The sequence below is a fragment of the Hirundo rustica genome, chromosome 8 (genome assembly GCF_015227805.2).
Source record: "Hirundo rustica isolate bHirRus1 chromosome 8, bHirRus1.pri.v3, whole genome shotgun sequence".
Classification (NCBI taxonomy): Eukaryota; Metazoa; Chordata; class Aves; order Passeriformes; family Hirundinidae; genus Hirundo; species Hirundo rustica.
Window position 1 is genome coordinate 28,511,059 of NC_053457.1, and position 25,432 is coordinate 28,536,490.

The following is a 25,432-nucleotide window of genomic DNA, read 5'->3' on the forward strand; positions in this document are numbered from 1 at the left end:
AAAAGGGCAACATGCGGCCGGGAGTGCAGGATAAAAGGAGGCTGTGCCCTCCGAAACCTCGAGAGAGGAGACTGAGTGGGCGTGTGCCATTATTCCAATAAAGTTGCAGGACTCCTCCGTCTCCCTTATGGACACCGGCTTTTCATAGCGTGATTTTCTGTACAGAGTAAACCTTAGGAAGGTGAGGTCCCCAAAACAAGCTGTAACATCTCTTCTGCAACCAGCCGGGAGGAGTTCAAGGCGAACCGCCTGTGAACTCTGCAGGACCTGAGGCGAGCAGAGGAACCAAGGCGGCGGAGCGGGGAACATCCGAGGCTCAGCCCGCTCTGCCGGGGCGTGCGGGGCCGCTCCCCGCCGAGCAGCACGGGACGGGGCGGGCCCGTCGGGGGCTGCATTCCCGGTGCCGCCGCGTTCCCGGTGCCTCTGCAGCTCCCCCCGACTCCTGTCGTGGAAGCGTGGGCGGCAGAGGCGCCCGCGGGAGGCTCGGGGGGGGCGGTCACCCCTCCGCAACCCCCTCCCAGCGAGGGACGGATCCACGCGGGCCGAGGGGCGGGAGGCGGCTCCGAGCGGCGATGACAATTAGCCTTTAAAAATGGCTGCTCGCAAGCTGTCAGCTGGGACGCGGAGGGGCTGCTAACCCTCCTCTCGCTGCCTCTCCCGCCTCCCTTCCCCGCAGGGCTAATAACGGAGCGGGGATAAGAGCTCTCCAGCCCTTTCCCCGCCCCGCCGGAGCGCGGTGCCGTAGCGGCTCCGGGCCCGGCCGCCCTCACTTCCCGGCTGGCTGCCTGGCGAGAGCGGGCGGCCCCCGCCTCCCGCGCTCCTCCTCGCCGCCGCTGCGTGTGTGCCGCGGGCACCGGGATACAAAGGAGAAGGGGGAGCCGCGGGATACATGGTCCCGGGTGTGCGCGGCCGCGGGGGCATATCTGGCGAGGAGAAAACACAAGGTCAAGAGGCAGCTCTCCTCCTCCATGGAAGAAGACGGGAGCGATGAGCCCTGAGGAGGACGACGGGGAGAAGGGGCGGATGGCTAAGGGCTGCCGGGCTTCCTCTCGGGAGTGACGGGGCGCGGAGGGCTGAAGGGGCCGGAGGAGGCAGCGCTGGGGTCGGGAGGGAGGAGAGGAAGGCGAGGAGGAAGCGGGGGGTTTGAATCTCCCTGGCTGGATTATCTCCCCTCAGGGGAAGCTGCCATCGCCGGCCGCGCCTCGGCCCGCGGCCCCCGCGGCCAAGATGGACCTGGGCAGCGCCGGCCCGAGAGCGGGAGCTGCCCCCGCGGGCCCGGCCGCTTGGAGACCTTTCCCCTCCTCCTGCTGCTGCTGCTTCGCCTCGCTCCTGGATGTGAACAGCTGGCTGCTCTTCTACGGCTTCCTCTACCTGGCCCTCTATGCCCAGGTGTCCCAGTCCAAGTCCTGCGACAAAATCTCCTGCTTCTCGGGTCATTGTGTCAACTCCACCTGCGTCTGCGACCAGGGCTGGGTGGGAGACCAGTGCCAACACTGCCAGGGCAGGTTCAAGTAAGTCTCTGCTTATTGCGATTTTCTTCGCATCCCTACATCCTTTTCCTGTCACTTTCACTTGCCCTTTTTTGTTTGTTTTGCTTGTGTCTGCTCTGATTTTGTTCATGTGCGGTAGAAGTATGTGGCAGAAGTTAGGGATGAAATAGGCTCCTCCATCTCTTAGGAGCAGGACACAGCTCCGGCTGACTTATCGCTGAGAATAGGCTGCTCCACTTCATGGGAACTGCGAGACGGGGAGAAATCGGCCTAAAGCTGCTGTCCCTCCTGGAAGTGTCATGAAAATGACACGTGCACTTCATGGGGCTGCCCAGGGAGCGAAAAATTAGTGATGGATGTTAATGACTTTCTCCTGAAGAGTCAGCTCCTTCCAGTCCTCGTTCCTTTCAGTTTGAGCTAAGTGGGCATTAGTCAGTTTCATTCAGGACAGCACAAGTGCAACTGAGTGAAATGTACACCCCTGGTGACAAGGTTTACGGGAGAGACTGGGAAACGTAAAACAGTAACGTGTTTTTGGAAAGGAACGAGTACTCAGTCAAGGTTTAACTACCTTCTCATTCTTAAAAGTCAGTGTGATACCGAGTCATTGATCAGTGAGAAGGAAGCACACTCTGACACTTGCTTTTCTATATGGAGTGGGGAAGAAGACTTAATTTATAGGGCTGTCACTTTCCTCCCGCCCCCTTTGGTATCAGTGTGAAGGCTGGCTGTGAGGAATACTGTTTGCTGTTATTTTGCTATATAATCTTGGACAGGACATCTCATTTCATTCCCTGTAAAACACCCCTTATGAGCAGGAATTCCATTTATTAAGTATGTTGACGTACATAGCTGGAAAGTGTTCTAATACCTAGCTAATAGCAATATGTTGGTGAGACTGTCTTAGGGAAGTCAAGTTCTTTCTGTCTTTGGGAAGCTACTTTTTATAGGTTAAATGTCAATAATTGCCTGTTTTAAAATTGTGTTTAAACTCAATTTTTCTCTCTGGAGTACTGAAATTAAGCTGTATAATTTACGTCTGTTTTGAAACGTTTAATACCACGTCACTCATTCCTCAATAAACAAAAAATAAATCCGGTAACTTGTTAGCCTGGGAAGTTAAGGAGTAGTTGAAGTCGGACATGTTAGCTGAAGTGATGTACACAGTGCAGAGAAAGCCGATCCACTGATATTTGGTGCATATTGCAGCAGTGAGATTATAACCTAGCTATAAAGATAACATAAAGCAAACATAATGCATATCTTTTTTTTTCCCTGTGAATTTGCTAATAAGGTTTTCAAGTTGGCCATTTGTTGCCTGTGTGTTACGGGTGTTTGGGGTTTGTCTGCTAATTTCGGAGAGTGATGAGAGGAGGCCCAGGTGAACCTTCTTTGTGTATGTGGATCTGCAGAGCTATTATTTCCTGGCTCTAAAGAAATTATTTTGTGTTAGTGCCGCTCATAACAGACCCTAATAGCGCCAGAACCAAAGTAAATGGTAATTTCGTCAATTTCAAAGCTTGTTGTATGTGAATGAGCATATTCTCTGAGTTGTTACTGGGCCATAATCCCATCCTTACCGGCATTATCTGCTTATCTTTTAAAACATCTCGGTTTCTTTACCTCGGTTGTGTTTGACAAGTGAGGAAGCACAGTGGTTACGTTTTCACTTCTGGTAGAAAGTTAATAATCCATCTCCACCTAGAGGAAGTTCTGTCTGAATGTTGGAAGGGCTCCTCTTCTGAGCTGAGCTTACAGTGTTTAATTGAAGCGCTGTTAGCTGTTCTGGTGAAATCGGAATAGATTTCTCATTAACTCCTCTACGTTTTTTCATGCTTAGCTTTAGAAATGACAGTGACGCTTGCATTATTATTTTTCTCAGTAATCTGTTGGAGACCTATTTTTTACCGAGGACACTTTTCATAGCAGTGTCTTTGACAGCTCGTCTTTAATATTTATTCTTGGAAGCAAAGTATATTCTGCGCTGAAAATAAGCATTCTAAGATTTAAGGCTTTTCAAGCCCTGTGAGTTGGGGATGGAGTTCTCACATTTACACTGCTGCAAGCTCGGAGCGGTTGTGTTTTGAATCCCGGAAATTCAGATGGGTGTGGAATGGGTGATGAGCTCCGTGTATTGCCACCTGAAGAGCTGGAAAAAGACTGTTACTCTGCCTGGTGGCTGGGTGATTGCAGGCCTTCCCGGTCTCTGTGGCAACTCATGGTTTGCCTTATTATCGCGCAACATTTACATTTTATTTCCATTTGGCAATATTTTATTTTTTATTTTCCATTTGGCTGCGAAGTATCCTTTGTGCTTTACCCTTAAGTAGCCAGGGCTGGACTTTTGCAGCAGTGGTTTGACGAGTTCTGTCTGTTGTACAGCACTTCTGCAGCAGTTGCCTCTGTCATTAAGGATTATCCTGAGGATCGTTTCAGAATGAAAAGTGTGCTCGGCTATTAGAGCTGCATTAACAGCCAGTTCGGAGGTTGTAGATACGATCTGTAGAAATGTTAATAGAACCTTGGCTATTACTCTAAACATTTACAGGGTTTCCAAGTCGCAGCTCTTTGAAGTGCATGCGTGTGTCCCTGTTACCCAAGATTTAAATTGAACTTTTAGTGACCTAAATTGGACATGTATAAAACCTGTCACTATAGTATTTGAAAAATCAGATTTTCAAGGGTAGGCTTAAAACACTTGAAAATAAAAAGGGGTGGTTTTTTTGTGGTTTTTTTCTTCTTCCCCCCATGTAAGTGAGGTATGGTTGTTTTTGCTCTCCGGGAATGAGTGACCAGGAACATTGTGGTAAGAAGAGAAATACTCTGCCTGAGGGTATCTTGGGTTCATTAATTCTTTGGTGAGATGTGTAGTATTTTTGACTTTGTTTCATTTCTCTTCTAAACTGAGAAACAGTAACATAGCAGAGAGACATCAAAAATAATTGATCAATCTTCGTAAGCGCGTGTCAAAATTAATTGACAATACTATGGTAACCTTGCCTTTTCCTTGTAGGAGAACCACTGAGTAAGTAAACTGCTTTGCAAATGTTGCTCTGCACTGGATGAAAGAAAGGTGTGTGTGTGGGGGGGAGATAGACAGAGACTGTGTAGCACCATTTTGCCATTTTGTTTCTCTTATTTACCAAGTTTTGAATTTACTCTTGTTATTGTGAAGCCTGTGGTAAATCATATAAAAATGCAGGTGTTGCTATTCTTACTGCAGTGCATTCACAGTCATGTGAGTCTCTTCTCAGAAAGATTTAGGCCTCATGTCTGCCTGGTAGTAAATTATTTTACTCTCTGTCCAGATTGGATATCTGAATGCAGCTCTGACTTACTTTCATCTTTTCGCCTTTTTTCTCTTCCATCCTTTCACCTCTACTCTGAAATAATGCTAAACCTTTTTTTAAACCAAAATAAAATGGAAATTTAGTTACAAAAAGAGAAGGGAAAGGAATTTTGCCAGGTGAAAGGTGGGAAAGCCAGTGGGTGAGCATATTCTGTTTTTATAGCAGAGAGCTTCAAGCAGCACAGTTCCCAAGATATAAACTAAACCACAATTAAAGGACAGTGTATGGTTTTGTTTTGCTAGGTTGATTTATTAAAGAAGTGATGCTTTTAATGCTACATCTGCCATTCTTTCTTCCCCTCTTCTGTGCCTTTGAATTTGTCGGTCAGTTGCACTTTCCGTGATGATACAAGTTTGGGCAGGAGGGAGAGGGAAGGGCTGCCTAAATCAGTTATGTTATGAGACTCCAGGGAATTCAGGGACACAAACATTATGAATGGCCCAACTGCAGTGAAAACTGCTGTCACAGCTTCTATGTAGTTAGATGTCAAAGTCAATAGTCTTGAGATGCAGCAGTGCAGGAAAACAGGTCTCATTAGTTTTGCTACTCACAGAATGATTTCTTAGGAGAAAGGAAAAAAAAAAAATCCTTCCAGGTTGGAGTAAAAAGTTTCCCTTTTCCCAAAAAAGTGCTGTGGTTTGTTGAAGAACATTTGTGAAAACTTTGTGTATGGAATTTATCTTTCTCTAAAGCTTTAGAGTACCTGAATGACTAGAAATACCCACTGTAATATGCTGCCTTTGAAAAATTGGGTTGTGTCTTCAGATGTTTGTGGTTATTTATTTGATAGCCATGAGTGTGTTGTGTAATGAAGCAGAACAGGACAGGTGAGCACCTTTGAGGACTTCAGTTAATCTGCTTTACCTACTCCTAGATATGCAGTCGTTATGGAGAGAGTAAGAGAAAATGCATCTATTTCATTATTAAACCTTGCCTCTAGGTGTTCTTATTGTACTCCAAATTGCCTCCTGCATGATCTGCTTAATTTCTGGAGCTACTATAAAAGATTCTGCATTCTTCAAGGACAAAACAATTTCCAAGTACAAGTGCATCACAACTGAAATGTTTGATGGGTATCAAATTTTGTTGTTCCAGGCAAAATCCTTATTTCTATCTAAAACTCTGAATTCTGCTGTCTGCAGAATGACTCATGCAAGGAAACTGTCCTTAAATTGCAGATTGTAAATGAATGATAATGTTGTGTAAGAGGAGATCTTAAGAAAAGAAGTTTGCTTTAGCTGCAGCCAGTTGAAGCTCAGAGCGCTGTGAAAAGGGGCTGACTTTATCCTTCACGCCTTTCTTTGATTACATCTTGCTGGCTCTTATGTAAGCATTAATATTCCTGCTGAGAGTTGAAAAGTATCAACAGGAACAGACCTCCCCACCTCCCTGCCAGTTGTTTTTTTTTTTTAAGCTAGCTCAGTTTCCTCAAGTAACTTTGCTTGCATAAGGCTCTTGCTGATCTGAGGGAGTTGGCAGCATCAGCAGGTGTAGATAGGGGAAAAAAAAATAATTGTTACTTTAAAAATTGGTCTAGACTTTAATGTGTAACAACATCACCATTAAAGTGCAACTTCTGTTTTACAGGGTGAAAACCCTGAGTCATGCTGTAAGTAGCAAAACTGTCTTTGTCATCTGAGCAGCCTGTATCTGATCCAAGAAATAATTACTCTTATTGACATCAGTGCAATCGAGTGTGAGATTTTGCACCTGCAAATTGCCTTTTTACAACTCAACATGAATGGTAATAAAATTAAACTTCTGGAAAAGCATTGGTGATTATGATTTTAGTCTTATCAAGTGTGGTCTTTATTTAAGTTATTTTAGTCATGGTACTCTGAAAAACTATTTTAATGTGATTTATTCTCTGTATTAAAATTTTGAAATACAATAATAGCTTATATTATAAAGGTATTTTGAATTTATAAAGAACAAATTTTTTTGTAACTCTTGTTTTGAATGTAGAAACGTGAGCCATAAAATCGTAATAAATGCCTCCTAAGCAGTCTGCACTGAAAGGTGCTTTTTGAAAGGAAAGCAATCTTTTTGCAAACTTAAAGAATTAATTTTATTGTAATGTATTTTTTGACTGCTTAATACTTGCTACGTGAAATCTTTTAGGTTGGAAGAACCCCTTAAAGGCACAGAGTCCACCCACTGTCCTAGAACTACCAATTTCATCAGTACCCATTGCAGGGGTTTTTAAGGGTTTTATAGAGAAGACCAGAAATGAACTCTAATTACTTATTACCTCCTGCCTTTTGCAGCCTGTAGGGTAACTCTGAACTAATTCCTGTGTGAGTTGAGCACATGCTTTAGAAAGCATCTGTACAAGTCTGAGAACACTTCCACTGACTCAAAGCCCCTTTTAGACTTTCAAACTCCCTTCATTGGTTAGTTATCCTCACCGTGTTCTATAACCAGGTAAACAAATGCAAAAACTGCTAATGCACAGATCTAATCTACCTTATTTTTTGTTTTATTTATATTTTTATATTTAATATAATATATATAATTTTATATTTATATATTTATATTTTTATATTTTAGTTACTCTGTTTTCTCATGTTTTGAGCCAGGTCTTCATTGTAGAACCTTTAGTAGGCAACATCTCTGTTCACTGTGTAGATGGACATATGGTCACGTTTTCCTTGTTGAGGATGGAAATTTCCTTGTCTCAAAACAAACTTTTCCCTCCTTGACTGTTCTTTTGGTTTACAGCCTCCTCTATTTTATCAGTGTTTGTGTGCTATGAGTGCCAGAACTAGCTGCTTTTGGTAATGGTCCTGCTGGTGGAATGTGGATGCAGAGCAGCTTCTCCCCTGCTGCCTGGGGTCCTGCTGTGCAGTTGCAGCCAATGCTTCTCAGCTTAGCACTCTGCTGGCAGCTCAGACCATGATTTTCTACCTCTAAATCCTCTTGGAGTTGCTGCATCCTTAGTAACGATGCCCTGCTTTTCTCAAACCAGTCTGGGAACTGAACACATCCTCCCCTGGTTGGAGTGACAGGTAATTGTGGGGCTGCAACCACATATGGGTTTGGGATGGAGCTATGCCCTTTTCAAAACACCCCTCTTTCCCCAAAGCAGTAGATAATTAATAATGAACAGTGTGCCTTCTTCCGCTGTGTAAATCTGAGACCGTCCATAGGAGTGAATTTGAATGCAGGTTTGTGTGCAGGGCTGGTGGAGTCTGGAGCCTGGTTTGTGTGCAGGGCTGGTGGAGTCTGGAGCCTGGTTTGTGTGCAGGGCTGGTGGAGTCTGGAGCCTGGTTTGTTTGCAGGCTAAGCAGTTTGTTACTTAGGCAAAGAAGTGTGGGAACAGATGGTTGATGACCCTGCCAACCCTTCAGATGGCGTCAAAGGCTGGTTGTCATTGCTGTGAGTGTGTAAAAAGCTCAGTTATATCAATACATGCTTAAGTCTATCCATAAGTGATACATAAATAGCTGTACAGGTTATAGCATATAATACTTAGTACGTTTTAAATTTAATTTGGCAAATAAAAAGTCTCGTGCTGTTTCTCTTAGTTCCTTTAATCAAGGGGAAGGCACGATGATCGTATTTTGGAAGGCATTACCATAGTTCATGTCATCTTTTTAAAATGAGTATGAGTAGTTTTTGAGAACTCAGTCTATCATGCTGCACTAGAAATTGATTTAATTGTATCATAATGTAGGCGGAAAAGGTAGGAGGTAAATGTGAGATATTACAGGAATACCCTTGGGATATTCCTACACATCCTAACAAATGCTGGTGAAAAAAGACCGTATTTTGAAACATTACTACACAGACAACAAAAATGCATTGGAAAACTCCTGCAGTACTGAAAAATAATTATCTGTCAGCGTCTATGAAATTTGTTATTAGCTGTATAGTCTAGGCTTGGAAAACATGCTACTAAGTTCATGTAAGGAGAAATAAATGATGATACCTGAAAACATGAGCACTCCAGTGAATTGCACCTGCTAAGAGTAATAAAAACCCCCCAGTAAACTATAAGCAAAGTAGATGTTTTACTGTGAGGTGAGTGAGCAGTGGGAATTTTCAAACCAGTTTATAGGTTGTCCTCGAATTCTTAAAAACCTAAGGAGTGGACAGTGTTGCATTGATTTCAGAGCTCTATGAGGACCAAGACCTTATTGAGAAATGATGGAACTAAGCTCAACACAGTTTTTTACTTAGTGTTCATTCCCAAGGTGCAAGACCTGCATTTGACTTTGAAGTTTGCTCCAGAGAAAAAAAACCTCAATTTTTTAGACCTCTAAAAATAATTTAACCACCGGCCATAGAATATTCTAGGATAAACATCTTAAACTCTGTTAATGCAACAGCATTTAAAAAAATTAATTCCACAACACAATCTCTTCCAAAATTTGAAGCTTATGTTACTCATCTGTAAGAAATGGATTCTAGGATCTGTTTGAATCAGTATTTTTATATTTCTTGGCTAAGGATGAAAATCAGCTTCTACCATCTCTGATGGCAAAATACCTACTCTGTTCATGCCAGTGGTATTTAAAAACAAGCTAGCTGTAGAATATTTCCAAGTTTTAAGCAGCACATATCTGATAACCTTGAGCTGGGCAGGGAGTTTTGAATCCAGGGTATTCTAGAATTACCTGGCCACAGAACAAGTACTGAATTACTTAAAGATTGGATGCAGACACATAAAATGATGACACCCAATGTCTACATTTTCTTATGGATTTCTTCCATAATTTATGTGCTTCAGTGTTTCGTCTCTAAAAAGGAAATAACACTTCCTGTAAGTTTAAAGACTTTAGGTGATTCATGAGGCACAGCTAATAAACTAGATAAAAATTTAGAGATTTAATTTGTTCCTAGAATGTGATAAATATTAGGGCATGAAGTACTGTTGTCCAAACTATGCTGTGTATCTTAAAGAGGTGAATAAAATCACTTCCTCATTAGGCCAGATGAAGGAAAACCTTGCAGTCTGTGTTATCGCAGAATAATATCCTCATATTATAGACTCACTGGAAAAAATTGTACATTGTCTGTCACTGATAAAATTTGGTTTCAGAAGTAAGACCCCCAAGACATAACCCCCAACCCTGGATTAAATATTACAAAATGCTGCAGTTATTGAAGAGTTACTGCTTTACATGTAGGAATAGCATTCTATATTAGTCATTGCATTCCTATGCCAGTATCAAAGAATCACATATTCCTTATTTTTTTGGGTTGATGGCATTGATGTTATTACAGAATTGTGAATCGGAATTCAGTCTTTAAATGTAGATTTTTATTATGGACATGCACTTTTATGTATAGATCTTTGTTCCCATGTGTTTGAGTTTTCAGCCACTTCTCTGTTAACTTGAAGGTTGATAACTTGCCTTCTATGAAAGAAGTGGTTCATGTTGAGTATGTCATGTAACTAGTGGGATGCTGGGGCTGTAGAACAAACAGCAGTATCGCAAAAGGACCAGATTTTAGCTATATCTGGTACCATTTGTGGCAGTGTAACATGAGCAGCAGTGATTTTGGTCAAAAGCCTGGGAGGACAGCTGGGGTTGGTAATGTCTTTAAATATTCGGGTGAACTTTGCAGGAACTTCGTTCAAGGTGTAAACAAACCACGAGGCACTGTGGAACAAGAAGACAAATGGGCTTCATTGATTGCCACCCACAGTCCTGAGACAAAGATAAATTAGTCAGAAAAATATCTTTCTAGTCATGGTGCAGTTTAAAATACTTTCCTTCTTGTAATGGGTAGAAGCAACTAAAATATGGTGAGGTTAATTTTCTTGTTAATTAATCTCAGCTTTCAAAACTCAAGAAGACTTGGATACATTCTGACTTCTATAAAGGAATATTTTGACAATTTCAGCTTTGTTAGTGAAACTGAAATGCTGATTAATCCAACTTTGGGATCATTTGTACCCTCAATTGTTCTTTTTTTTTTTTTTTTTAATCTACAGAGTAAGAGTGTGTGTATGTAAAGGTATGTATTTCTCATGAGGAAATCCCAAACACACACAGCTCACAGTCATGTTTGTGTGTGTCCAAGCCCAGTTGATGAAGATGCTTCGGAGGACTCTTGTTAATCAAATGTTGATGTTGTACATTCAGGGTGTCCCAAAGCAGGCTTGGGAGGGGAAATGAACTGTGACTGTTTCATGGGAAGCATCCCAAGTTCATGCTTCTCTCATTATCAGCAGATCTGTTTTGTTTGTGTCATGAGTCTTCTCCAATAGGTAACAGAAACCAAAATGTTGGACAGGAGCTGGAAGGTAGTCCTGAAAAAGGAAAAATACTGAACAAACAAATGGCTGCTTTTGAAATATGGTTTTGCATTTGTCTGTACAGCTGTACTATCATATTAAGACAATTTTATTAGAAAATATTATGGCAGATGTTTTCTAAAACCTAATGCTGATATAAGTATTAAAATCAGAATTTGTGTATTTAAAATCCACACCCTCACCACCCTGGTGGCTTTGGCACTGTAGAACTTTGTAGGAGCAAGCATCTATTTTAAACTAAAAATGGCACAATTTTTCTAGAGTTTTTAGCTTCTGAAGTGCTTGTACTATTTTAGCTTTCACAGGGCTGAAAACTCCAATCTGTATTCAAGGAACGATTTACCTCCACCCATCCGAATCATACTCTACCTGGATATCTTATTTAAGCACTGGGTAGCTGCTTGTCACAATGGCCTTGGGAAACAGACACTTATTTTTTGAGCTGTTTTACATGTAGGAAACCTGAAGTTGTGTGCTTGTCGAAGATAAGATAACAAATAAGTGGCTGAATTGAAATGGAAGCTTGGGAATAAATAAAATTTACTGTAAGTCTGTATCAGTCCTCGTTTTGGGAAGGCTGACATGTCTTCAGTTTGTATGGGTTTTTCTCCCTGCAAATACACAGTATAGTTTGAAGCTGTTTTCTCAGAGACTTCTACTGTATAGCATAGTGGGATACAAGAGAGAATATGAAGTTTATTATTCATATATATAATTATAATATATAATTCATAACTGAGGATTTTGTGCTGGTATTTTACACTGACTGTTTCAAACACATACTGTATGTCATTCAGTAAGTATATAGGGGGCATCTGTTGATGCAGGTATAAATGCCAATGTAGGTTAGAGGTTGATGGATACTTAGAGAATTGGTCTTGAAGAGGTAGATTCAGGACAGGAAAGATGGAACGAGTTTGTAGCTGATCACTGGTTTGTATTTTTTTAAAGAGGCCGGGATCAAGCAAGCCACAGCTTAATATATTAACTTGACAAAAGGTGTTCATAAACAGCAACATTGCTGGATTATTTTATTGTCAGTTTTATATACATCCTTGAAGTGTACTTAATGTATTTGGGCTTTGTAGGCATTCAGAAATCTGTTCTCTAACATAAAACTCTGAAGTGACAGACAGCTGAATGTATGCAGAACATTTTTTTAAGTGAGATTTGGGTTTTCCAATTTAGATTTGCTGCATTTCTAAGTAGCAGTTGGACTGAAAAGCAGAGCCAGTGCATGTTAGTTTAGAATGATGAAAGCTTGCAATGCTACACTGAAATGGAATTTGAGAACATCTTCCTCTGAATTTTTCCTTTGAGCTGCTATGAGAGTTTTGAGGTCATGCACAATAAAGATCTTAAAAAGCCCTACCTGTTATTAATAAAACCCCCTGTGGTTGATCACTGTTTTTTCACATATCACCTGTAGCTCTTCAGTCACTATTTTTTAATTATCCTGATAAATGTGTCCTTTTATTTCCATCTGCTAATGAAAACAAAAGCAGATGAAGGACACGCTTAATCTTAGTTCTCACTTTTAAGTACAGCACGTTTTAGTTTCCTTTTCTGTGATGATCTAGGAGAGCACTGTGCAATATTCTAGTTTGTGTCGTAACTTTGCAAACTACAACTTTCTTGATTGTCTTTATGTAATTCACTGGGTGTGGGTATAAATTACTGTGTTTCAAGGCTGAGAGAATGACAAAAATAAATACACTAGTTTTGGTGAGCATGAGCATAGTCACACATGATCTTTAGTGGAAGAAATATTCTTTTTTGTTCTCATAATTATGCTGTTGCAGGCCTAGACTTCTGTGTATCATATCTCTTATTCTGGGGCTACTTGAAGATGTACTTCTTAAAATAAAACTACATTATTTAGTGAAGGAAATTCTCAGGCATCCTGTGTTTAGAAATCTGCAGTTTAACTAGCAGCAGCTTTTGGGGTTTTCATCTCTGTTAAGACCTTTCTTTGTTTGTTTTATTTTTTTTTGTTTTTAACAGACCAGAAGTACTGAGGAGGCTGGCTGAGTTGATCAGTCACACTATAAGACAGGATATTATGCAAACTCAAAGTATATGTATTCTGGTCATGTAGTTTAAATGATAAGATACCTTCATTTTGTGTGTTTCTGCTTTTAAGAATTACTTTGATCACTCTTGTTGAATTCTCTGTTCTTTGCACATTACATTCTTCTTGGTAGGATGTACTTGCTTTATAGTTAAGCTTCTTCTAGTCGAAAAGATCTTGTCGTTGCTTCCCCAGGAAGGTGGAAAATGCTGTGAAAAATCTGTATGGAAGTGCCTGGGAACCTGCAAACCATGGCTCTGAAGGGAATTATGACCTGAGGTTCAGCAGGTTTGTGTGGGGCAGCTGCAGTGCAGGAAAAGCTGCATTTTCTTGTCGACACACATGACGTGACACAACAGGCATGACGTGGTTCATCTGTGCTCATGCTCAACAGCATAAGATGGGGTTATAGTTCAGGGCATCTCTCTACTTGATTTCAGTGGTAACTTGGGTTACAGGCTGCATAACTCTCACCTGCTTCTTACTGTGGACCTTAAAAGTCATCTCTTTCCATGCCCCTGACATGGACAGCGATACTTCCCTCGAGACCTGGTTACTCAGAGCTGCATCCAGCCTTGTCTTTAACACAGGGATGGGGAAATCCACAGCGTCTCTTCTTGGCAGCAATTGTCTGTGCTTAAGACTGTCAGAAGGATTTTTGTTTTCCCTAATGCTGAATTGTACTTAGTCTCAATTTGCCTGTGTAGTTCTTCAGGGTTTTGTGTGCATGTGTGATTTTTGGCACTTAAATTATTCACTCGAGCAGCAAAGAGAAATTGGCATAGCTGTGTGTATGTGCATGATGTCTGCAGATCAGAAATACTGTGAATTTGCTCCTCTAATTAATCATGTTGAGGTTTTGGGAGGGGGAGAGGGAAATAGACTTCTTCAGAAAGTAATTTTCAGGAGCTGTGTGGATAATGAGCTTGGTTCAGAGGTACCACGTACTTGCTAAAGTATTTGCTTGAGGCAGGATTTGAAAGAAGCACTCTCTAAGGAGGTCACTCTATGCAGAGTCAGGAATGTTGTGGAAACAGGTGAAATTGAGGATGTCCACAAAATAAGATTTGGGGCTTGTAATTGATTCAGGATGGGAAACATCTCTTGGTTTTGTAGAGAGATTAACTTTTATGAAGGCATACACAAGTGTGGACTTAGCAGTATTTGTAGGATAAAAAATTAATATAAATATTTTATTAGTTACTTAATTATTAATAGGATAGTTAATAATGTTCTATAAAGAAGTAAAATTACATTAAATTTATATTTTCTCAATTAAATTAATATTTATGGTGAAGAAGGGATAATATGGCTGTTCATAGTTTTGTACTTGAAATTATTTTCCCTTCTCTCAGCTTTTAGTTAGGGTTGTGGTTTCAAATACTTTGCTTCAGTTACAGATGTCCAAGGGAATGTTCTCCTTAAGCATGTTTTATCCATGTGAAGAAAGGGAAATGCTAGCTGTTGTTCAAGTAGAATTCCCTATCCTCTCTTAAAATATTTTTAGCTTATCCTTGTCAGAGGATTCTTGAGAAAAATAAGAAGAGATGCTATTAAGAAATCTCTGGGAGCCTTACTGTGTTTGGATGCAAAAGAGAAATCAGAATCTTACTGTGGAATGGACACTTTAAAAGCAAAATATTAACTGGACTGCAGTGTATTACTATTATTTTGGAGTAGCTGGGCTTCGAATTTATGCTAAAGAGCACAGAGAAATTGTTCAGGATGAATTTTTTTGATGTAGAGTTATATGCTGAGAGGTAGGAGGAAAAAAAGGAGTAAGTGTGGGGGTTTTTTTACAAATAGTAAAAAATCTGGATATTTGATTCTGTAGCTGTTTAGGCCTGTTTCCATTTCTTCATCAAACTAGTGCAGCATCTTATTAATTCTCTTTCTGTTTTCAATAAAAAACCCCTGTGTTTGCATTACTCAATAGTGGTGTATTTGTCAGGAATGTCTGAAGTTATTGGTGTCATGGGAGATACTTATTTCTCAGCTAATATTTTCTGTTATTGGTACTAGACATACTTTATGTTGTAGGAATGGAGTGGCAGTCTTTTGTAAGTGTTCGAAAACGTTATCAAAGTGCATTTTTTTCTGATTTAGGACCATGTCTGAAGCAGTTTTCTGTTGCTTGTGTTGTGTGGACTGAATTTGCATGATTGTATGAGCAGAAAGGCCTTTTGTATTCAGTAATTTGGCAAATGCGTCTGACCAACAGGTATCAGCAGTTGAAGCATGAAATCAGGAAGCTTTTAATTAAAAGTAGAGGAGAATTTCTGATTGGAATGTGCGGTCACTGATCGTCTTCAAGTTTGTGTTGTGGTGAAAGAAAACAGCAATGGCAAATTTAACAAAACTCACAAAAGGGTAAAAAAGTGATGTTTATGAAGACCAACAGATTTGTTCAGCTTTCCTTTTCCTTTATATATACACATATAAATGTATACTTTGAATTCTGCTGTCTGTATTGTTGAACTGCCATCTTTAGCAGAAGGTTCTCATTCTGTTTGGAAGAACTCCACTGAGGGGGGCTTGGTGTCAGGGGAGGTCTTAGCAAGAGTCCTGGGACTCTACACCAGCCAGCCTTTCAGAGTGGTGGACTTTCCCCATCTGTGTCTCTGAAGAAGCTGTAGTTTATTTTATTCTGGACCAAAAGCCTCAGGCAGAGTTTTCATGTGCTGGTTGTGTTTTGTTCCCATACGCAACTGTGTTATTCTTTAAGCACCGCACGGACCAAGTTGCAATAGCTAACACTCACTTGTGAGTCTGCTTTAAATTCTGTTGCAAAATTATGATCATCAAATTGAATTTTTTTTTGAAAGCTTTGGAGTGAGTATTTAGTGATTGTCCGTATTAAAAAGCTGCCCTGTGATATAGGGAGTTTGAGAATTTAATTTCTATGAAAAATGCTCTAGAGGTTTTCTTACTGCCTTTACAATAAATTATATGCTCTCTTTTCCTATATCTTTTTACTGCTCTATAAATCAGCAGAGAGATTATGAATTTGTTTCATATTGCTGTGTTGCACATTTGTTGATGGAACAGCTTATTAGATCATAAATAGATGTAATTGCATAATCTAATGGGAGAGGGGAGGTGGATTGAAGAAGGGGAAGAAACATAAATAGCAGTAGAAATTAACAGATAGGAGAAGACAAAGTTTGGTTACTAAGCTGTAAAAGCAATTGAGTGCTTATGAACTCCAGAACCAGATAGTTATTTTGTTTTCATTTAAACCTAAATAATAATTGTAAATGACAATTTCTATATAAGGAAAAAATGTATAAATGACAGAAGACTTGGTAGTGCTTTTCATAGCAAAGCTAAGACTTTATTGATCTTTAAGGTTCATTTTGTGTCTCAGCTACTGCAGTTTTGTGTTTTGAGCTGTCTTCTCCCCAGTGTTTTTATGTGCAGAAATCAAATGCTTTGCTTTGTTTATGATTTAGATTTCTATGAATCATTTGTGAATCTCATATAAGGACTCCTGCTCACCTCAGTTCTCTCACATGGGAGGTAAAGAAACTTTGCAGTCACACTTGAGCTCTATTTTATTTTCAGTTCCTCACAGTTTAGGAGACTGACAGTATTCTTTAGATTATTTCTAATCTCTAATCCTGGAGCTATGAGTTGTGTGTGTGCTGTATTTTTTTTTTTTTAATGAATGAATGGAATTCTGTGATAATGGAATGTGCTCATTCTGGATATGAGCTTTCAGGTATGAATTACCGCATCACTGATGATGGTCTTTCACCACCAATGCACAGTTATTTGAGCAAAATTATACATTTAATGGCTGAACAATTATTAGCAGTAAGTTTAACAGAAGATTAATTACATAAATTCTTAATAGTATAATAAGTAATAATAAGTAGGATTTGTAAAATACGTTTCTAGCTTAGGATGCTCCAGTTATTGTCAAAGTTCTGGTAATTTCATTTTATTTATTTATTTTTTTCCCCCATCTCTAGATGAATATTGCAGTTGTCTGAAACTGCTAAAACATTCCAACTCTGAACAATGAGGAAAGAGGTCTGGGCCTTATGGAGGAGGGAGCACAGAGCTCTAATTAACAGAAAAAAAAAAAAAAACAAAACCCTGAAAAGAAAATTACCAACACTGAGGGTCAACATTAAATACTAGAGCTGTGAAATTTGAATGAGCATAAATGTTTAAGTTTTTATTATTTCTATTATGGTTTAGGCTTCCTAGGACGTTATTTGGCCTTGCATTAGAAATTGCAAATAGCAATTACTGTTGTATTTCATGTTAGATAAATGAAAATTGAGTCCCCAGGTCTGTTAATTCATAGTTATAATTTCTAGAGTATTGTAATTTCCTGTTATCTAAATGTGAGTTTTAAAAATTGATATGAGCCTTTGCCTCAACTTGTGATTTTTTGTTTTAACGTGAAACTTACTGATGATGTTCCTGAAGTATTGTAAATTTTTTTTGTATTCTTTTTTCTTTTTTTTTTTCCTTTTCAAGTGCTTTGATTTTTTTCTAAGGACTTGCCTGCCTCCTCTACATCCTGGCAAATTGGGATTAATTAAGAAGGCAGGCAAGTTGGGATTAATTAAAAAGGCATGCTTGTAAAGCAGCAGGGATTTGTATGAGTTAAAGGTGAAGTCTTGCATATAAAAGCAAAACTTTTCTAAACCAGATAGGCCTGTGTGACTGTATGTATCTACTTTTATATCTATGTATATAAAAATATACTTGAAAATAGAATTATCCAGTGTCTGCATGAAAGTAGAGGCTCCATGCTGGTGGTTCTTTGACTTGAAGCAGCTCCAGGGTTACTGCAAACCTTCCCTTATCTGGGGTTAGTGCCTGTAATCACTGTGCAGCTGAACGACAGTGGGAATGAGGAAGAGGTAGAGTTTCATCTTCTCCTTATGGGCTCATATTTTAATATAAAATCACTGCCAGAGCATTGCTGTGAGCTGTGCTCCCAGATTGCCTATCAGGATCTCAGAGGAGTTAGCTAGGTAGATTCATACGTCTGCGGAGACGTGACAGCAGCTTCATGCAGGCAATCACAGCCTTTATGAGTGCCTGGAATAGAGGCTGCTGAGGAGTTCACAAGTTGCAGTGTGGATAAAATTCAGGTTCATGTGGAGAATAGCTGCTTCAGGACTGGACAGCAAAACTGAGCATTTTGATTTGCAATTTAGACTTGAATACTGCTTTTACCCTACTTCAGTCTCTACAAGTTACCATCATCTTCATTTCCCTCCGGATTTTTGTCTGATGTTACCAGATAGAGGGATTGAAATTGCTGGCTGGTGACATCTCTGCAGAGGGTTCATCTCTTTCCTTTTCTGTTCCCCAGCCCTTGAAAGATTACTGCCCTAGTCCATTTACACTATTTGAGAGGCAAAGGCATCAGTTGTTGATCTAAGAACTGTATGAAAACATTGTATAATGATTCTGGTTTTTTTAATTATTGTGTTCAGAGAAATTCTTGGCTGTGTTTATGTGGCAAACATATGATTCCTCATCATTGTACTCAGGGACATTTTTGTTTATGGGGGATATTTTGTTTGAAAAAAAATAAATAAAGAACAAAATACCAGCACAAACTCCCACAATTGCGTCTGGCAGAACAATTTGAAACTTGAGCAGCAGGTATCTCTTAGAAGCATGCCTTTGTATGCATGATTTAAAGAATATTTATTGAAGTCTTTATGCCATACTCCCAAACTCTGTGGAGAGAAATGGCAATATAACATAATGAAAAATGCTGTAAACGTATTCAAGTTTCTTGAGTCTCACATTTGGGCATTGAAATGGGCTGCCCAGGGAGGTGATGGAGTCATGGTCCCTGGAGGTGTTTAAGGATGCGGCCCTCAGTGCCATGGTCTGGGTGACATGAGGATGTTTGTCACAGGTTGGACTCAGTGATCTCAGAGGTGTTTTCCATCCTCATTGATATTTCTGACTGCCTGAATTTAGACTGTCACTCTGAATTTGTTAATGCAATCTCTCCTATGCATTTTTGTGTGGGCAGCCACTTAGTCAGAAGAACTGTTTTCTCCCCATTTGCTTTTCTTTTTATCCTCTTTTTATGTACAGAGTCATATTTTTACCTCAGATTGCATTATGCTGGGAGAAAGCTCTCTCCTTACTAGGCTCTTATTTCTTCTAGTCATTCAAGTGGCATTCTCTGTTCCAGTTTAATCTTTCCTCCTCTGTTTCCTGGAGCTGGCTTTGCCTGGCTCCTGTGCTGTGATACTGTTTCTGCCTGCCTGCTTCTGGAAATCCCGCGTCTGGATCACTGCCTGATCTCTGGAAATCCCACATTGTAGGACCATTTGTCTTTATCTGGAAGTGTTCCGTTGGTGGCATGGAGTCATTCTGTCCTACTCCCTTCTCCGATGGACTAGTTAAAATTATTCCCCTCACTTCTAAGTGCATGACTTTTCAGACTAAATTGCTAAATCTGCTCTGTTCTTAGTGCAGCATTACCATCACCTAGTTCTCTGCATGGGATATAGTAATCTCTATAATATGAACAATTTCATGCACATTTGTGCCATTACTGTTAGATGTATTTTTAAGGTCAGTTTTTGACTGCCTTCATTAGCATTAATTCACATATAGGGTTAAATTTTTTTCTTATGCAACCTGTTGGTCCCATTTCTCTCCAACTTGTTACTTCCATTGTGGTTCTCATAGTAATAACTTGGTTTCCAACTCTAATTGCACAGCTTATTATCGAGCCCTCTTATAATGGTAATTTTCTTTATAGTTGCTTTATCAAAGATAGTGTGTGATATTAATAAATTTATGATGCATTTTATTCTTCTTTCCCCTCACATCCATATTTTTAGATTAAACTATGAATATAGAATAATGAAAAGCTAGACTAATGGGTTCTATTAATTCTCTCTTTTTTTGCATTAAATTTAGGTACAATATTTGCTAGAATATGACAAATGCTGTAATTGAATAGATTTAATAAAGTGCCTGCTGCTTAACTTGCAAGTTAATGTATTGGTTCTTTTGTTTCCTAGGGCTCTTGTATAAAGATTCTTGTCTCTGTTCTGGTAGGACAATAAGTTCTTTGAGTTTTTTGCTACTAAAAGTGTGATATTATCCAACTCAATCCACTTTGTTCCATGAGCTGCCTTGCTTTTGCAAGGTAATGATTTACATCATCACCTTGAGTCAAAATCACTGAGCATTTTCTTTGTTTTGTGCCATCTGCTATTTCTGTTGCCTCATGCTTCCTGATGTTTTTTGCCATTTGTTTGACAAGTTTGTAGATATATAAACATGTACTCATATAAGCACATGGCCTAACAAATTTCCTTAGCTGAGAACACTGTTAAAAAAAATAAAAAAAAAGAACCTGAACATGTTGCTCTAGTGTAATTAATGTTATACACTGCAGCTCAGATGTTTTGGTTTTATGGTGGATTGCCTTGTCATGAGTCCACTTCTTACAAAGCCAGAGTGAAGTTAGAAAAGGAGGTAATGCTGACCACTTTACGGATTATATTGACATTAACTCGGTTTGTTTTATAAGATAGAGTTAGGTATTAAGTAATTTAAAACTTTTTTTGAATTCTTGGTCACTTTAACTTCGCTTGGAAGTTGGGTGGTATTTTAATTCTGACTTGAATTTCCACCTGAAAGTAACTTTCATGCTTTATGGGAAATAGCAGGAGATTTCATTCCCGTTTCTTCATAAATTTCCACTATGTAAAAAATAAACTTAATCCTGGTGAATACTCCTAGAATGCACATGTTCAATATTCCCTATTTACCTTCTATCAATTATCTTAATTGCATAAACAAAATGATGAAATCCTTCAGTTTATGTGAATACTGACTGTCACTCAGAGCACGTTCTAACTGGAAATAACAAAGAAATAATATCTACTTCTAGCAAGTTTATGATCCCATGGCATGTATTTTACAAAGTAGTTTGTAAAGACGAATTATTTCTGTGCTTGTCTAGTTACTAGAGGTAACAGTTTAATCAGTGACTGGTCTCCATCTCAAATTGCATCTGGAGGGATAACGAGTGTAGAATAGTCTTCTATCCTTTCTGTTCTCTTTTCCCTGCAGTAAAAAAGTAGCCACTGATGAGAAATTAAAGTGGAAACATCTAAGACTTTAGTATCATACATCCTGGCTTAAGATGTGCTAACTAGTTACTCTTGGTACCCAGAGTAATTATTCAGTTTGCCCAGTATGAAATTTGGTGCTCTTTTATGCTCCAGTAATGGTCTTATTGTTAAATATTTAACACACCTGTACATCTGATTTAGCATCTCTGGTTGCTATGGTGTCAAAAGTATTTTTCCTGTAATTGTGTAGTGGATGAAAGTTTTATAATGAATTACAGGACTTTCAGCAAATCCTCCCTCCCTGAGCAGCAGTACTGTTAATACAGGAAAAGGTATTAAATCCTGATGTATCCAACAGTACCTGATTTTTATAAACATTGCTCTCCTGAAAATATATGAGGGAAACAAAAATAGACTTGCATAATCCTCCCATACCCCAGGCTTTTTTCCATGATAAATTTAAAGGTTTTTCAAGAGGGGTTCTTCTGTGTTTACTCACATCTAATTTATAAAAACCAAACAAACCAATATGCTTTGTAATCCAAAGAAAAAGGAAGTTTTTATATCAGTGTACAGCTGAAATACGAACTAACATCTCTTTTGTGTTTTTCTGTTGGCTTCCATCTTTATTTCTGGTCAAAAGCAAAGAAACACAACGTTACTGCAGGAAAAACTCTTCATCCACACCTGTAAGGAGAAAATAAATCAGCTTTGGAGAGTTTTAAAATTTGCTGTTGATGTATTTTGCATGCTTATTAACTGTGATGTTAAAATGAATCAGTTAGTAGTATTTTGTGGCTTTTTTTTCTTTGTGAGACTTAAGTTGTGTGTCACTTAGAGCTGTGCATAGCAGGCAGAATTCTGGATGATGCTGATGACTTGTGTGTTTGGTTCGGCAGCAATATCACTATGAGTCCTAACGTGTCTTTCATTCTGATAGCTTTACCTCATTTAAAAAGGGAAACCCCAAATAATACAGAGAAGACTAGGATATTAGGTTATTTTGTTTGTGTCCCTGTGAAAGTTGACTCTTTCTGCTGGGTGCTTGAGCTGGGGAAGAGCTGTTCCTGATAAGTGTGAAATAAGTACAGCAGCTGGGCATCCACTGGGAACTTAAAATTTTGAGCCCTGACAACTTTTTGAGTAGTGTGTGATCTGAAAATAGCTGGATTAATTATCATCAAATCTTTGTAGATGAAGTATCCTTCCATGATCATTTTATTGAAGTATTAGCAGGAGTGTTCATCTTTTTCCTGAGACTGAGAGGGCTGCGCTAACTGTACCACATTGCTTTAATTAAGCGGAGTGACTTCCCTTTCTGCATCCTTTTGGGGCCCATTTGTCTGATTATATAATTTTTTTGTTTGTTTTGTTTTGCTTGCAACATACTTCCCATGCAAGTTCCCTCTTGGAAATACCAGTGTTGTGCAGAGAATGCACAGTATCCTGGTTAAATATTGCCTAAATATTGACTTGGGATCAGCAGCATCTGCAAAGTTTTGCAGCCTGTGAGTGATCTGGGACATAATCTGCTTATCACAGCCCCAAACAGGCAATACTTGAAGATTTCTGTAACTTCATTTATATAGTTGAGGTAATTTCATAATTATTTTAATCTTAACATTTTTTAGGAAAGCTTTGGTTTTGAAATGAGAAAAGCAAATGCAGACATATGGTTGTGTGAGTCAACAGGTACTAGATGCTGTATTTGGCACCTTTTTCCCTGTTGATTCCTGCAGATCTTGGAGATGGGAACTTGTTGGCCTCTGTCTGTGCAACAGGGGCACAACTGAGACATTCAGTGTTGACCTAAATTATAGCATTCATCTTCTATTAAGGTGGACATTTTATTTAATCTGTCTTTGATGTTGCTCTTAGAAAAGAAGTCTTCAAATATTTTTTCTCTTGGCTTTGATGGCACTGGTCTTTCTCAATTTGGGACTCTCAACTACTGTAACTGCTCCTCCAGTGTCTAGTTGATTTATTTTCTTTGCTAAGAAGTAGAAAAACCTTTGAAAGAACTATTATTTTTCCTTTTTAGCTGTCATTCTCAACTTGATTGCTTGTCTGCAAACTGTCTCTTGCTGCTGATTTTAAAATACATTCTTCTAACTCAGCCTGTTCTATTTCTTTGAATAATTTTCTTCATTCACCTCTCAAGATAATCAAACACTTTTAAAAGGCTCTGGAGCCCTAAATGTCCAACAATTCACTAGGGTATTTAGCATTTCTTGCGACTCTCTTAGATGTCATTAGGATGGAGTCTTAGTATACTGTTTTCCCTGTAAATTAATCCAACTCTTGCACCTTAAAGGCTAAAATTTTTTTTTTAATTGTTGTATGAGTACACAGTTCAAGAGGCAAAAATCTGCATATGGACATAGGAAAACCATGTCATTCAGATATTCTTTATAAAAAAGTCTTCTAGAGGCATCCTTTGTGATGAATGCTGAGGTGATGGCTCCCTGATGAGTGATTACCATACCTCACCAACAGACTCAATTCATGTATAAGCTTTATTTTAAAATCAATGAGTGGAATACAACTCTATTCAACCTTAAAAGACATAGCTGTGCCTTCTGGTCCGGTCTATCACCAGGGACTGCTTAAAACTGTTAAATTTTTTTTATGCAGATACTTTTGCAAGGTAACCTTAGACATAACAATATGTAGCCATCCTGTGTTCTGATAGAATAGCTTGTGGCTACCAAGAGTTTCCATATGACTTGCTCATATGTCCCAGTATTTGCTTGTATTGAGACATTAAAGACAGTTCTTCCCTCTTTTAAAGCAGGTGGATGTCACTGACCTGATTTGGGATGTTACCTTAACCTAGTGTATGCAGCAGATGTGTCATTCTTTTTTATGCAGTGTGCTGATGAGGAAATACAGAAACACATGAGTAGCACAGATCTGAATGGCTGTGCAAATTACAAAGGAAAAAAAAAAAAAAAAAGGAAGAAAAAATGGGGAAGTTCTAATCTATAAAAATTACTTGGAAGACTTACCAAAGGCATGTTTCCTCCTCTCCTGAGGCATATATTGTCTGCTTGGTAGCTTAAATTCACTTCTGGATATTGATGCTTTCTCTCTAGATATCTTTATTTGCAATTTAACTACCCACTTAAGGAACAAGTCATTCAGCCTAATTTTCTTCAGTTTTCCCAGCTGTTACCTAAAGGATCCTTTTTCACACTCCTGGCATGTGCAAAGTTAGTTTTGTGTTTACACCATTCTTCTCTAATGAGTGGTAAAAACACTGATGAGTTCCACTGATGTGAAACTACAGCTTAAAAGTGTTGAAAGCCTTCCAAAGGGTTTCTAAAGCTGAGCTTTGCCCTGTCTTGCCTGTGATACCCAGCCCTGTATCACTGTTTTATACTACAGGCAACTCTTGCAGATTTACAGCAAAGCAACTTGGACTATGTCCATTTTTATGCTTAGTAAAAATTTTAGGTCCCTTCAGGTTTTCTGTGATAGTACAGAGTATGTACTGAAATTCAAGAAATACGAGTAAATACTTCCTTAAAGCTCACTTATCACCTGAAAGCTTTTTAAAGCAGTCCTGTCGGTTTATATTTCCTAAAAGTAGCATATGTAAAATGATATACATGTGCTCTAATAATCCTATCTTTAGTAAATGGATTTGCAGCCTAAGAACTTCTATGAATTGGAACACTCAGATCCTTAGGCTTATTCAAGAAAAAGCATTTTAAAATGTAAAGGGATTAAAAATTTGGATTCCTAGTGATTTTTGTAAGCAAAGATTTGGTTTATTTTCCAGCTAAATGCAAAAGATGACATTAGGCTTTTGATTCCCAGTTTCAGGCTGAAGATTCCCAGTCTTAGGCTGAAGAAGCCATCTCAGTCTTGTATATTCAGATAACTTTTAGAATTGGTGTTTAAAAAGTAGCTATTTTATTGAGATAGATATTTGAAGGTGAGAAAGTGAGACAAAAATCGCCCTAAACTAGAATGTCTGTTGGTCAGGAGATGGACCCTGGTGATTCTCACTCCAGATGTGACTCCAAGGTCCCCAGGCTGGTGAGTGCTCCTTGATGGGAGGATGCAGCCTTTGCTGTGCTGGCCACTCACAGCTGGCCAGGTCAGTGTGCTCACTTTACCGCTCGTGCCTGGCTTCTGTTTTGGACAGAAAACTCAAGGGAAAA

The 25,432-nt window shown here is 39.1% G+C and overlaps 1 protein-coding gene across 10 annotated transcripts in view; it reads left to right on the forward strand.

Annotated features, from left to right (window-relative positions):
- The first annotated feature begins 770 nt into the window (after positions 1-770).
- The window catches only part of ATRNL1 (attractin like 1), a 432,362-nt gene continuing 407,700 nt past the window's right edge, over positions 771-25,432 (forward strand). For all 10 annotated transcript variants that reach the window (XM_040071146.2, XM_040071147.2, XM_040071148.2 and 7 more), the window contains exon 1: positions 771-1,511. In XM_040071146.2, the coding sequence (XP_039927080.1) occupies positions 1,228-1,511 (284 nt within the window). In that variant the 5' untranslated portion in view covers positions 771-1,227. The remainder of the gene's footprint in view (positions 1,512-25,432) is intronic.